At 40.6% G+C, this 14536-nt stretch overlaps 1 protein-coding gene across 1 annotated transcript in view; it reads right to left on the reverse strand.

Annotated features, from left to right (window-relative positions):
* Positions 1 to 14536, reverse strand: part of LOC143210551 (uncharacterized) — a 259814-nt gene that overhangs the window by 177952 nt on the left and 67326 nt on the right. Inside the window, 1 exon segment of the mRNA XM_076427492.1 lies at positions 6355 to 6381. Coding sequence (XP_076283607.1) covers positions 6355 to 6381 — 27 coding nt within the window.

Here is a 14536-nt window from a genome sequence, read left to right on the forward strand (position 1 = left end):
GCCTGGAAAAGTGTCGGCCGGTCTTGTAACCTGTTGTACCCTGGCCGCCTGTTCCGCGACAGTTCCGCGATTTACGATCTCTGCTTAATTAATGCCAATTAAACGGGCCGCGCGCGATCGACAACCTCGCGCCCATAAATAACTCCGGTAGGAGCATGACGCCAGTTTATTAGGGACGTCGCGTAAATCCACCTACTGCCGCTGCTGCATCGATGCACCCTGCTACGTAATATCCCGCACAGTTTTTGCACCGCTATTCTTTAATATGTATTGTTCAGCGCGCGTTGCAAGTGCATGCGTATCGATCGGCTGTAAATGTCGTCGCACCGGTGCGTAAATATACTTTTACACAATTGTAACAGCGTCTTCTAATTCTACGTGAGAAACCGAGTCGAATACCAAGAATATTTCTCGAGAAAAATGCTTCAAAAATCCGAGAGTCGAAAGTAACAGCATTGATTTACTCGGTTGTTGTTGGACCGATTTGAAAACTCTTTTTTTCTAATTGCTATGCTCGACGTGTTCTATACGAAGATTTTGTTAATTAACGGGAAATTTGCGGGTATCTAAAAGTTCGTCAAAATTGACGAAACCTCGTGGAGAATCGTACTGTACGAAGCTCCAGATAATGAATGTTGATTTTCTTACAGTATTCGAACACAAATACGTAATGATTTAAAGAGTCGGCTAAAGAATCGGAAAGTAGGTTAACAGAGTCCCTTGCAGTTCCAACGATCGAAGAGCTGACGTCTCCGACGTAAAACAGACTCGTTCGTTTCGAACCGAGGAAAGGACCGCGATAAAAATGCGAACGAAGAGCAATAGCATTTCCATTTTTGCTTGTATCTCTCTGCGCGCGTTCTCCTAATGAAACTGCGGGAGAGAACGTCGGGGAAGAAGAGAACAAGGATGGAGACTGGTAAGAAACGAGAGACTCTAACTCCAGGCGAGGGATTATGAAACATTTCGTTTGGACGGAGACGTTATTACGCGGGTAGAAGCGGTAATGCATGCGAAAGGAGGCGGAATCTCGAAGACAGATTCGGATTGAAACGGCAATGTAAGATTCAGATATTCGGCGCAGCAATCTCGTGGAACGTGTCAAACCGTATTCCACCTACCCTCTGGATCTCGAGAGCGGGATCTCTCTGTCTGTATCCCGGACACGGAAACTGTTCTTCCCAGAGTTTCGTGACGACGCGACGCGGTACCTCGATATTCCGCTCAACTATTCAGATTTCGAGACCGACCCGAGTCATCGCCGTTGTTTCGAGCTGAGAGCGGTTTTTTATTTACGTTTCCGGGAGATCGTACACCGGGGAGAGCATCGAAATGGTTCCGCGATCTTCTGAATCGACGGCAGAATTTATCGGGGGACTTTCTGCGGTGCGCAGTTCTGTTGAATTACAATTGAATTACAATTGAATTACTTGAAATTCATTGTGTAATCCACCCGCGTGCTTAATAACAACATTTACGAAGGAAGTGGTTGTGCGAAATAGAAAACAGTACAAGATTTAAACAGTGACACAATCATTAAGGGATGAAATCAATGTTTAATTTAGTTCTGCTTCTCACAATTAATGTATTGTGTAATAAATTCCCGCGTTTTTTGTATTTTATTATTTTCCCGCAATTTTGTGTTTTGTTAGGTAAAATATATATGTATACATATGTGCATTCGCAAGTCTTTTTCTTGCTTTACAAACCTATCTGCTTCAATTTTTCGAATTAATTAATTTTAATCAATTTTCAAGCTTGATAGACGATCGCTAACCATCTTCACTCCATGGGCTTTACTCAAAAACTTGGAGCTTGGGTGTCAACTTGAGTGAGATGTCGAGCAGATGTCGAAAATGAATTTTTTTTCCTCCTGGAACTTCCATTGGAAAAGCCTGAAAATTGATTCAAATTAATCAATTCGAAAAATCGAAGCGGATAGGTTTGTAGAAAAAAATATTTTTGGCATAATTGAAATGGTATGGAAGGAGGAATATAGAAGAACAATTTTTTTGCCCGGTTATTTTTTCATAGTTTTTTCAAGGTCGTCGTCATTTTTTTTATCGAGAAAACTTATTTTTTTTATACCATCTTATAGCGGCTGAAAGACTACAAGTCATTAACAAGATAGAATTAAAAAAATAAGTTTTCCCGATAAAAAAAGAACGACGACGTTGAAAAAACTATGATAAAGTAACCGGACAAAAGAAATTGTTCTTCTATGATATTCCTCCTCCGATACCGTTTAAATTATGCCATAAATATTTTTTGTATCATTACAAATAAAGGAGATATTCAGGTGACCTCCTTCAGCTGAGACACCCTGTATGTACTTTACCTAACAAAACACAAAATTGTGGGAAAAAATAAAATACAAAAAACGCGGGAATTTATTACACAACCCAATGGAACATTTTTATTTTGCATAAAGATCCGGATATAAGAGTAGCGCCGAGTTTGGAGTTTTTCAGTGGCATTGATAAATATATTGATAAAGCCGATACACACATTGCTAAAGCCGAATTGATAAATAATCTATAAAAATCGGGAAATTACACAAAATATAGTGGTAAGATTTACCATTAATTCTGAAAACTGCTCGACGGCGTGGTCGACGGGTAGAAAATTATACGCGAACCAAATGTAACTCGTACAGTGCTTCGCGTAACAGACCGGAACTCGCGGACTCGGTACTATAAATTCCCACCGTGCAACGTCGCCTCAGCAATCTTCCAATCCGAACACTGCCGAGGCGAATATCGAGCGGAATCGCAGAAGTTTGACGAAATTATTCTCGAAGAACGTAGGAACATCTCTGGATATAGGGTACAACTCGGTGATCTTCGGAAAGTTAGGGACCGAAGAGCGGGACACATTGAAATTACATGGGGAGAGAGGTGGGGATTTATGTTATAGTAGTCGAAGCCGGCTCGGCCCGTTTAGTACCGGATGGACTGATAAATCGGCGGAACTTTCGAAAACCTCGTTTTCATTTCTACTGTGAATCTGGTACAACTAAAAGCGCCACTAAAAATTGCTCTACCATTATTCAAAATATTTTTTACATTAATAAATATGTTGATATCTAATCAATTACTGTAAATATAATTATTGTACCATATAAGGTATTATAACAATTTCACTGTGATCTCTGATTAAAAACATTCGGAATCTTTCGGAGAATTTATAAAATATTAATCAGACTTGATATCGATACAGCTTACAATACCATTTTAATCGTCTCTGACGTTTGAATTCTTTTCAACTGTAGATGCACAGTAGCATGATTTATTCTACTGAAAGTGGAAAAGGGTAATATTAATCAGACTTAACACCGACGCAGCTTGCACTAGTATTTTAATAGCGACGTTATTTGAAGAAGGTTCTTTTCAACCCCGTCTTTAATAAACGGCAATATGATTTATCATAAATTAAGTGAAAGGAGACAGTAGTACTCAGACCGTAGCTTGGAACCCGATTATATTGGTACGATAATTGTGTTTGATATTTGAAGAGGACTTTTCTTAATCTAGAAGATAAATGGCTAGCGATATGATTTATTGTGATCTGACTGGAAACGGGTAATATTAATCAGACTTATTTCCGACACAGATTCTGCTAGCATTCTAATGGTACCTGATATTCGGGTGAGATTTATTTTAATCTAGATATAAATACAGAACAATATGAATGATAGAAATTTAAGTGGAAAAGGTCAATATTAGTCAGACGTAGTTCAGATTTATTTTATAACAGTATTTCACAATGACATTTGATACTTCACAGAGATTCCTTTCAAATCTGACTTAAATGAACAGCGATATAGTTTGCTATACTCAAAGTGGTAACAGACAATATTGGTCAGACATAATACTGTGTGATTCAATATACACTAGCATTCTAATGGTACTTGATATTCGGGTAAGACTTATTTTAATCTAGATATAAATACAGAACAATATGAATGATAGAAATTTAAGTGGAAAAGGTCAATATTAGTCAGACGTAGTTCAGATTTATTTTATAATAGTATTTCAATGACATCTGATACTTCACAGAGATTCCTTTCAAATCTGACTTAAATGAACAGCGATATAGTTTGCTATACTCAAAGTGGTAACAGACAATATTGGTCAGACATAATACTGTGTGATTCAAAATACACTAGCATTCTAATGGTATTTGATATTCGGAAGAGATTCTTTTTATCCTGGAGGTAAATACAGAACAATATGAATGATATAAATTTAAGTGGAAAAGGTCGATATTAGTCGGACATGATCCACATTTATTTTATACTAGTATTTCAATAGCATCTGATACTTCACAGAGATTATTTTCAAATCTGACTTACATGAACAGCGATATAGTTTGCTATACCCAAAGTGGTAACAGACAATATTGGTCAGACATAATTCTGATCCAAAATACACTAGCATTCTAATAGTACTTGATATTCGAAAGAGATTCTTTTTAATCTAGATATAAATGCAGAACAATATGAATGATTGTATAATAATACAAGTGGAAATGGTCGATATTGGTCGCACTTATTTCAGATTTATTTTATACTAGTATTTTAATGGTATTCATCAAATCGTGCATGTGTCACGTGACGAATCCAGCACTGGCAGAGAGAGGGGGTAACCTTTTCTCCTGAATTCGAGTCTATTCCCCTGATCTGGCGACACTGGTTCACAGCAGGATGGACAGTCTTTGAAGAAAAGGTACGCAGAGCACGCGGAAAGAACGAGGCCAGAATCGCAGAAGTTTCCTCGCAACGGACTCCGCGGGCGCGTAATTTAATCGGCGTGGCGCGGGCTCGCGGAATTGCCACGCCGTAGAAACTTGCCGTGACAAAGTGTGCAACTCCTGTCGCACCAGCCACGCCGTCCTTAATGACTCTCGGCCACGACTAAGTGGGCCGCGATAAATTATGTGACGCGCCGCCAGGATTTCTATCCGACCACCACGAGGAGAGGCTTCCCGCGTTCTTTGCATCGCGGACCGGGACAAACCATTGTTCATCCCTGTCTTACGGGGACACCTGGTCTGCCGAAACTTTGCCAACTGCGCGAGAGGAAACTCGCCCCGTTTTTCTAGCCCCCCCCCCCCCGAAGCAATCTGTTCGGTCTAACGATCTTGCGTTCCCAGGGAAAAAAGAAGTCGTGGTTTTGCGGGATTGGTCGTGGGAGTCGATGGGACTAGCTGTTGCTTTTTGAAGATGGAATACTGGTTTGCACAGTGACTCCCATTAACACTAAACCTACCACTGCCGGTCAAATGATCGGTTTTACATTTTTCATTTCACAGTTATTGAACTTATGAAGTTTCTTACATGGAAATTGATTGAATAAATTTCTTTATCCAAGCAGATATCGCAATAAAAATTGCACACAATCTAAATACATAGAGCCTCGTCATTTTTGTAACGTAAAACATTTTAATCGCTTTTAGAGGTCGGTAGGTTTAGTGTTAATATTCGGACGCTCTCAAAGAAACTGATATATTTTTAAATATTGAATCATACGATTTGAACTTTTTTGAGAAGCTAGAGCAATTTTTGGGGCCTATATTGAAAATTTAAAAAATACGTTTTGTAGATCTGTGTCAATTATATGCATTATATGAAAGTTTAAAATATGACAGGCATTGAAAGATGTTATAATCCTTAGATTGATTGCAGTTAGAGGCCGAAAATCATGAAAATCTGCAATTTTTACCATCTTTAAACGTTTGTAGCTCATCACAACGTGGACCGATTCTGATGAAATTTCCAGAATATGTTTAATCGATACAGATCTACAAAACGTGTTTTCTAAATTTCCTTACATGCCGACATAAAAATGTTGCAAAAAGAATACAACTTTTAATATTTTCTCTGCAGTTCCGACAACTTGGAAATTTTTCCACAAGAACATGTAGATATTTATTAAAATATCCTATACCATTTTAGTATTGAACTAGTTTATAAAACTGTAAGTTCATGTTTCATATCAATCCTACATACACTAACGACCGTGTCTATAATAATAAATCGTTATCGAAGAGCTACATACATATAGGTGTTGTATAGACGGAATCAATACGTTCTTAAAGACCCAATATTGAAGATACTGAGGTAGAACTTACACAAGTTCATAGCGAGTACAGTGAAGTTGTTATCTAAAGATTGAAAGTTTCATCAAAGCTGCTGTAATAAATCTTTAATAACCGTGGATTATTATAGTCCACGTGAAGGAGAGTGTTGTTGCACTCTATTAAACAGAGTGGCGAATAAAAAATTCCTGGTAGCTAGTCGGTGCGCCGATCCTTTTGAACATTTTCGCAATGAAACTTGAAGAGAGTACTTACGAAGTAGTCCGAGTCCCGTCTCGATATCTGTAACAGAATTTCATAATTAATATGTCGAAGTTGTCTATCTTTTTGAGAGCGTGATCCCATTAAATGATCAGTAAAATAGGTGATTCTTAATTATTTAATGCAGGGAAACTAAATGACGTGGAGCTGTGAAACCTTTTGCATTGTATTCGGTGAAGATTCAGTATAGTTCACAAATTTTAGTTGGCGTAAAGAAAATTTAGTTTTCTTGGGAGGAATTCCTCAATTACTCGAGTCAGCTTGCTGCTAATCTGTATTTAACTACAACACCAGGACTCCCTCATGCCAATTCTACTCAGTTTTGAACAAAACAACGATAAATAACGAAAGTTCGCCAGCCAAATTAATTATCGTCGGACAAAATCGCCGCGAATCCGTTCCGAGCGTAAGATCAAGCTCGCTATCATCATCCATAGCCCAGTGCGCTATCAACAGCGGAAGTTGCCAGAAGAGGATCAGTCGGCTGAGCCTCCGGCAAGTGGCAGACTGCTCTTGGTATCTTCCGAGGCAGGAAATTCGATTTTAATCGCGGCTTTTCTGCTCCTAATTCCTGGACGCTCCTCCGGTTAATCGTTGTTAATTGAATATTCAGGGGCTATTGCTCGGCCGAAAGTTTTGGGGGATGCTCCGAACAATAGCCTCCAGCTGCTGTAGAGAGAAGAGACCTTCCTCCTCTTTCGAGAACCCTAACGGATAGAGTAGCCACGATTTCAATGTCTTCGTGGCAAAATATTCGCAAACCGATTTCGTCGGAGGAAGAGGACGCAAGCGCTCTCTCTCTCTCTCTCTCTCTCCTTCCGTCGCCGATGCGTTCAATGCGAGTTTGTAACAGGATTTCGCCTCGGGAATTTGATTAAATTAAATTCTACGGAGCGTCGATGAGCCCCGGAAAATCTCCCTTCATCCGATCGACCGAACAGCCGGTAAATTATTCGCGAGATCGGCTGGCGATCGGCTTAAACGCGAATTTATTGAAAATCGAGTCCCCACGGGCCGCCGCTGCAACAATTCTTAAATCCTTCAGTTCGGTCATTAGCTGCGGCGAGGACATCGTTAACCCGTGACCGACGATTTTATCCATGGGCTCGGAATGATCGCAAGTATATTGTCTTCAACAATTTTATGCTGATTCTATGCTTCTGTTTACTGCAACTCCTTGACTCTTAATTCAAATAATCTTATCGACACGTTCCGTGCCGAGCCGTTTTTACTGCACTTTTTACAATGCCACCTTGGTAGAAATGTATTCTACAGTGTTAATCTTGTTAAAAAATATATGTTTTTAGCGGATATATCTGTGGTTGTCAGCAAGAGCAACGCATGTCACATAATTTCACTTTCGAGATATTGTCGCGTTTAAAGTTTTCATCACTGATGCTTTGACATAGGAGATCGGTTAAATTGCATTATTTTTTTCAGCCTTTCGAATTTATTTTCGTGACTTTTTTCTGGTAAATACATAAATCCTATACTATAGAGATCAATTAATGTATAAACTCAAATTTCTTAAAATTGTGACATGCGGAATTTGTCCTTGCAACCACAGATATATCGTGGACGGATAGATCATGGATAGTTTAGCGTGTATCATCGGTGGCGCAGGTACGAAACGTGTGAAATAAAATTGTCCCGAACTCCTGTGGACCTAAAATCGAACAAAGGAGTCGGAAGTTGTTCGAACGTGCGGGGAAATCGAATTAGCGATAGGTATCAGTTTCGACCGTAGGTTGGACGGCTGGCCGCGTGAATCACGGCGTTGGAAGCAGCGTGCACAGAGAAAACCTTGTCCGTATATCGAGGATCGAAGAGTCCGTCGTAATTCGCGAACAAACGTCCGAAACATTTTACGCATCCGCTATCGGGGCTGCGAACAAACGTCGAGTCCTAGAGCACTGCTGCCGCAGCAGCGGCTCGTCGTTCGCGAGAAACAGTTGCGTCACCGCTTGTAAACGCGCGGAAATAACGCGATCCTGTTTTACGGGTATCGTGTCGGCGGAATGTTTTTACGGTTAACGGAACGGGTATACACGGTTTTGTGTATTTTTTTCGTTTGTGTTGTTCCTCCCTGGCCGTGTTCGTTTCGTTGTAACTCGTCCGCGGAACGTATCCGCGACACGATAAGCCGAACCTAGTTCCGCCATTGAATTAACGCCGCGGCGCCGGGAGTTATTTCCAATTTGCACGGAATCGCGATCGATCCTCCCGGAAAAAAAATAAACGCGTCGATCGTGATCGGCAGAGAAAAAAATTGCGACGGTTTACATCGGCCGCTCACCACGGCGACGCGACGTGGTGACCAATTACAGATGCAGTTTGCATTTATAATCCCGTTTCCGATAACACCGGCTCGCAACTCTTTTCTCTGGACACTCGGCGCGATTAATCCGACGCTCTGTTAGCGCTGATAACGAATCGCAATTTCTCTCGCTTCGCCCTTTGTCTCAGCATTACTCCAGATGGACATCTTGTTCTTTATCGATCTCTGCATTGTCGAGAAATGGAAAGGCGCATCCCGCACCCCTGCGATCCTCCGAATCCCCAAGAAATAAGGGTTGGTGAAGCAACTTGTATGCAGTGTCGCCAGATGAGGGGATTCACGGTGAAATGATGTACCCCCTCTCTGATGACCAGAGTAATATGCGACACGTTGCGCGTGCGCGACGGGGACTCAACAATGACATGACATTTCGCAGGTTTTAGGTTATTGCCGCGTAAAATTCATCCACTTACTTATTTCACATACTATGTAATTATTGATCCCTTTATGTCTATGTTGCGAGTTGTATTTCTTTAAAATGTAACGTTACAAATAAAACATAATTTGTCAATTTATCATGTAGAAGAAAAATGAGAGAATTTATTATCCCAGTCTCTTTGATGCAATTATTTTTGAGGAGCGTATGAGGGTTAACAGTGTTAAAATATATTATGATTTATTGATTTTACTGGAATGTAACTCAGTACTACATACATACAGATTTCAAGATTTTTTCAATTGTACATATAAATAGTAAGCATTCATACTTCGCTTCACGACTGAAACTCCCACGTGTTACAATTAATTTTATTTATAATAAAGAATGTTTACAGTCTCTATTTAGAACGACCCACATGATTCATTTCATTAAGTAGGTACATGTACATAATAGGTACGATACGATACGCGGCAATAACCTAAAACCTGCGAAATGTCACATATTACTCTGGTCATCAGAGAGGGGGTACCTTGTATTCCCCTCGAGTGACGGTTCGGTCACTTTCTGGCGACACTGCTTGTATGCAGTCATTCCGCGCCGTATTGCTTCGCTTACAGAGAAAGGACTCGCAATTACAAAACAATATCTACCTAACAGTGGCGCTTAACGTTCGATAAATCCAGAGTTAAAGTTGAAATCAGTGCGTGATGGAGTTCGATTGAGGCGATGCAATTTCAAAATGGAATTCATTCCCTGGCAGAAGGGAACACATTCCCTCCAGAGACGACGACAATCTCGATCGAAAGGAAACCGATGCGGTCATTCTAATCCGGCGGAAAGCCTCCGGTTCGAATCGACTTTTTCCAAAGCCTAGCCTCGCTTTGATACCGGAACCGAATCCGATAAACGAAGCGCGAGAAGACGCGAAAACGGAACCGCGTAGAACGTTGCCGTGTGTTCGGTTGCATAGGAAAAGCTGCAGCGCTGCAGTTGGCGAGCGGTAGTTGCAGTGGCAATAACGGCCGTCTTCATTACACGGTCTCCAGGTAAACGGCTAGGCCCGATGAAGACCAGCGACCTGGAGCTGTTTCTTTGAGCGACTTTGCCTCGCCTTCTTTGCCTCGCCTTCTCTGCCTCGCTTCTTTGCCTCGGCACGCCTCCAGCGTGTCGTTAAGAAGCATCCACTTCGCTTAATTCGCCCCTAATGAAATTATTAAGTCCGCGGGACCGTTCCGACGCCGCTCGCGTTGCATCTAGCGCGTGAAAGGAACGCGAGCGACCCAACAATGCAAAGAACTCTCCTCTCGCTCGCCACTTTCGACGGTCCTTTCCCTTTGAGCTCTCCCTCGCCGCTTCAAATTTACCTCCGCTTTGCTCGCGAGCCCTCTCTTTTTTTCTTCTTTACGACTGACAGTTAGACGAGAACCGCAATACCAGAAATTGTGCGATCGTTCCGTTTCGTTTCGTTCCGTGAGTTTTCGCGCCTACTTCGTTATCGTCCCTAATTCGCTCTGGTCCCACTTCACCCAAAATTTCAACACCCAAATGCCACTCGTGTCGAGTATAGGTTTATCGAAATTATACACACTACGCATAGAATTTACTTAAGCATCTAAAATAGTGACTAAAATTGATCTTTACTACCACTTTCTTATGGAATATCTAACGTTTAAGTTAAAAACTACCTATGCGGAAACTTGCCAATATCAAACTAACATTATAGAAAAGTATGTGTAATTATGAAAGTGGTCGAACAAGGAAAAGAAAGAAATTTTCGTATGTTAAAGAACTGAAAAAATTATTTGACACGTATATTTTATAGCTGCCGATATTCATGATGAGGGGGTGAAAATAGCCATCAAAGAAAAATGAAAAATCCATTTTATCAAATATCTCCGAAACCATTAGGCCTAGACGAAAATTTCAAAATCCAATTTCTATGGCAAATCTTTTACTCTACACTGATTTATAAAAAATAATTAGTTTCAAAAATGATCTAGTTCAAAATAATGTGATGTGGCATAGCTGATAAACTCATGTTTCTTTAATTTTCACTTAGACCACTTTCATCTGATATCTTTGATCTGATAAAAACATGAATCGCAAAATTGACTTTCAGTTTGAATCTTAAGATCAAAATTGTGTTGTTAGTGTTTGGAGTCTTTTCAGTCAGAAAAATGTCGGAAATATGTTCGCAAGTGTTTCGTAAGAAAAATAATTGAACGCAAGAAGCTTGATCCTGACAACGTGATTGAAATGATATTGGATCCCCTGGCGACGGGAAATGCAGTATCGGTTCAGTCTCGTTCCGGAAATAATCGCGACGCGTTCCGCTTTAAGTTTCCATTCCGCGCGGCAGTAGTGGGACAGGGTTAAAAAAATAGGTTTTTCGTCGGACGTCCCCTCGGGCTGCTTTATTGGCCGCATAATACTCGCCGCTGCTGAATTATTCACGCGCTGAACTGCGCCGCGATATCGATTCGAATAAACTTTGAACTTTGCGCTTTGTGGACGCCGCCCGGCCTCGAGCTTCTTGTTGAAACACGCTGACCGAAATTAATAGGGTCACTGAAACCTCGGTTGATAAGGGCATTTTTTACTGTACGAAACTATACAAAGCTCTATTTATTTCTTTCGCCGTCAAAAGATTTTCCAAAATTGCAAATTCATCTCCGATAGTTCTAGTAGCGTTTCAGTTGTCTCATCGTCTTCTCATTTCTATTTTATTTTCGAGTAGAATAACATTTCAGAAATCTTAAAATTCAGGGTGATAAACTACAGACCTCGAGCTTCAAAATGAGCCTAGACAGAGGACCGTACGATTTTTTTCTACAAACCTACAGCAGTTCAAAAACCCACTTTCGACTAACCCGTAAAAATTCGATTATCCTGCAATAAAAAGCACGTATCTGAATTACAGGTTTACGAATGATTTCGCAACAATTTTCGCGAGTTACCAGGGGCCAACAGGAATCGGTCCAGAAAATCTCATCAAATTCTGCCGGGTATTTCCGGAGTTATAGGATTTTTTTCGGAGGCGAGACGGCTGGCGCCGTTAGAATTGGCGAGGATCCCGGCGCAGGAATGGCTTTCGCGGAGTTGGCGTAATCTCGATGACCGTGGGGAGGAAGGGAGGGGAGGGATACATTTTTCTCGCGTTCCCGAACCGCTGGGCAAGAGATTCCCCGAACTTCCTCGCGCGATCCTCGGCGAGTTCTCTCTTAATTGTTTTCTCGGATCCCCGGACAGGAAACGTTTCCGCGGTCGCAGGCGATCCCGACTTTGCATCGTTCCCGCGTAAAACGGTCGCTCCGGTGAAACTGCGCTTGTGGGGGTGGTTGCTCGTAAACTTTTTATCGCGGTTTATCACGCGTGAACAGCAGCCCCGTGCTCGACTTATCCCCGTTGGAATTTTTCATTAGCCCCGATTACGAGGCGCTTCGGCCCGTAACGCGACGCGCTACTACTGTTTCCGCAGTAATTACGGGGCCCCCGTGTAATTCCCGCGTTCTTGCGATTGTGTCCCGTTACAGGGCCATTAGCCAGCCCTTCGTAAGACTACACCGCCCCCAAGGGACGCCCACAAGCTTCTTCCTCGCCACCGGAATCCGATTAGCCAAGCTTTCGTGCACGCAGACTTCGGAAAATTCTTCTGATGCCACTTCCTTTTTTCTGTGCTCGACGTACAGTGACTCGCAGTGACAGTTACTATGATCAAAACGTCTTTATCCCCAAAAATCATTCATGGCAGTAGATAAAAGAAAATTTATATTTTTTGTACGGCTACATTAAATTCAATGCTTAAATAATATTAGGTTGTAAAGAAAGTAATGCAGGATTTTTGTTCGTTTGTTTTAATTGCAATTTTATACCAATAAATATCTACCTTAATTTAATGAGTTATATGTCATTTCAAAGCTTGTTTTACGCTCGATTTAATTATGCTTTTGATATTTAATTTCATTCAAATTTGTATTAAATTATTTGGCTGTCGTTGCCAGCGCGACACTTCTGATACCAGCGCTGCACTGTGCATTCGTTGACACTTCCTTTGCCCCATACTTCGTTGATATTCCGAGCCGCTTGAGCGGCACTTCGGCCTAGTTTGAACTCATAGAAAAAATAATGCGAAAATCGCGTTTTAACATCCTGACATAAAAGCCAAATAATTTGATCAAAATTTGAATAAAATGAAATATCAAAAGCATAATTAAATAGAGCTTTAATATAATATATTAAAGTGAATAATTTTAACTAATATGATGAAACAAGCTTTAAAATGATATATAACTCATTGAATTAATACTCGTTAAATATTTATTTATTGGTATAAAATCGCAATTAAAACAAAGGAACAAGAATCCTGCATTTCTTTCTTTACAACCTAATATTGTAATTACAAACGAATCAAATTTGATTCCATCTAAAAAGAAACGCGTAACATTCATACATATTTGTTAGACTTTATTCAAATCTTCATGACGAGTCTGACTCAACATACGGCAAAGGGATAGAACGCAGTAACCTTTCACAAAATTGCAACAGGTGAGCTGAATTTTCTTTTTCGAGATGCTGGAAACATTTTTTTCAGAAATGCTAGAAACGTAGAAGGGACAGTAAATTTATGTTTTTTGTATGACTACATTTAAGTCAATGCTTGAATATGGATTAAAAGCGAATCAAATTTTATTTCACCTAAAAAGAAACGCGTAACATTCATATTTGTTAGACATAATTAAAATCTTCATGACGAGTTTGACTCTTTGAAATGCGGCAACGGGTTCAAACACAGTGACCTTTCACAAAATTGCAACAGGTGAGGTGAATTTTCTTTTTCGAGATGCTGGAAACATTTTCTTCAGAGAGGTTAGAAACCGTAGCTTTTATCATCTCGAAGAGCAGCCTCGCATTTTCTGATATGGCGTAGAGAAAACGCGAGTTGTGCCCATAGTGCGACAAGCTCTCTTATGATAATAATTCTGCTGCACAGTGCGCTGTCTCAGAGAATTCGATAACGTTGAAGGGTGTTTACGAGGGCTGCTCGTCGAGCATGCACTTCCGGTTGGCTTCCTCCGCCTGTCAGTTCTACATGGTTCCTTTATTAACTTCGATGGCAATTTTTCTCGTGGAAGGAACGAAAATATACTGCTTGCTTTGTCAGTCAAATAATTATAAACGACGAAGACACTCGAGCTAACGGAGCTGGCGTAAAATATCATTCAAGACAAGAGATTTAATATCGTCGGAACATCCTCTCAGGATGACAAACATCCTCCGAGACTGTAGCATCAAATAAATGATATCTTCCAAATCAAATTACTGCATGTTGTGAAAAGAAATTTTTTTCTTCATTTCAAAAGTTGATTAAAGGTTGACAATTTAAAAAATACACTTTGGAATTGTGGAAGTTTCATCGAATCGGTTGATGCGGACAAAAACGACACACATTCAACGATGTA

This window comes from Lasioglossum baleicum, chromosome 7 (genome assembly GCF_051020765.1).
Source record: "Lasioglossum baleicum chromosome 7, iyLasBale1, whole genome shotgun sequence".
Taxonomy (NCBI): Eukaryota; Metazoa; Arthropoda; class Insecta; order Hymenoptera; family Halictidae; genus Lasioglossum; species Lasioglossum baleicum.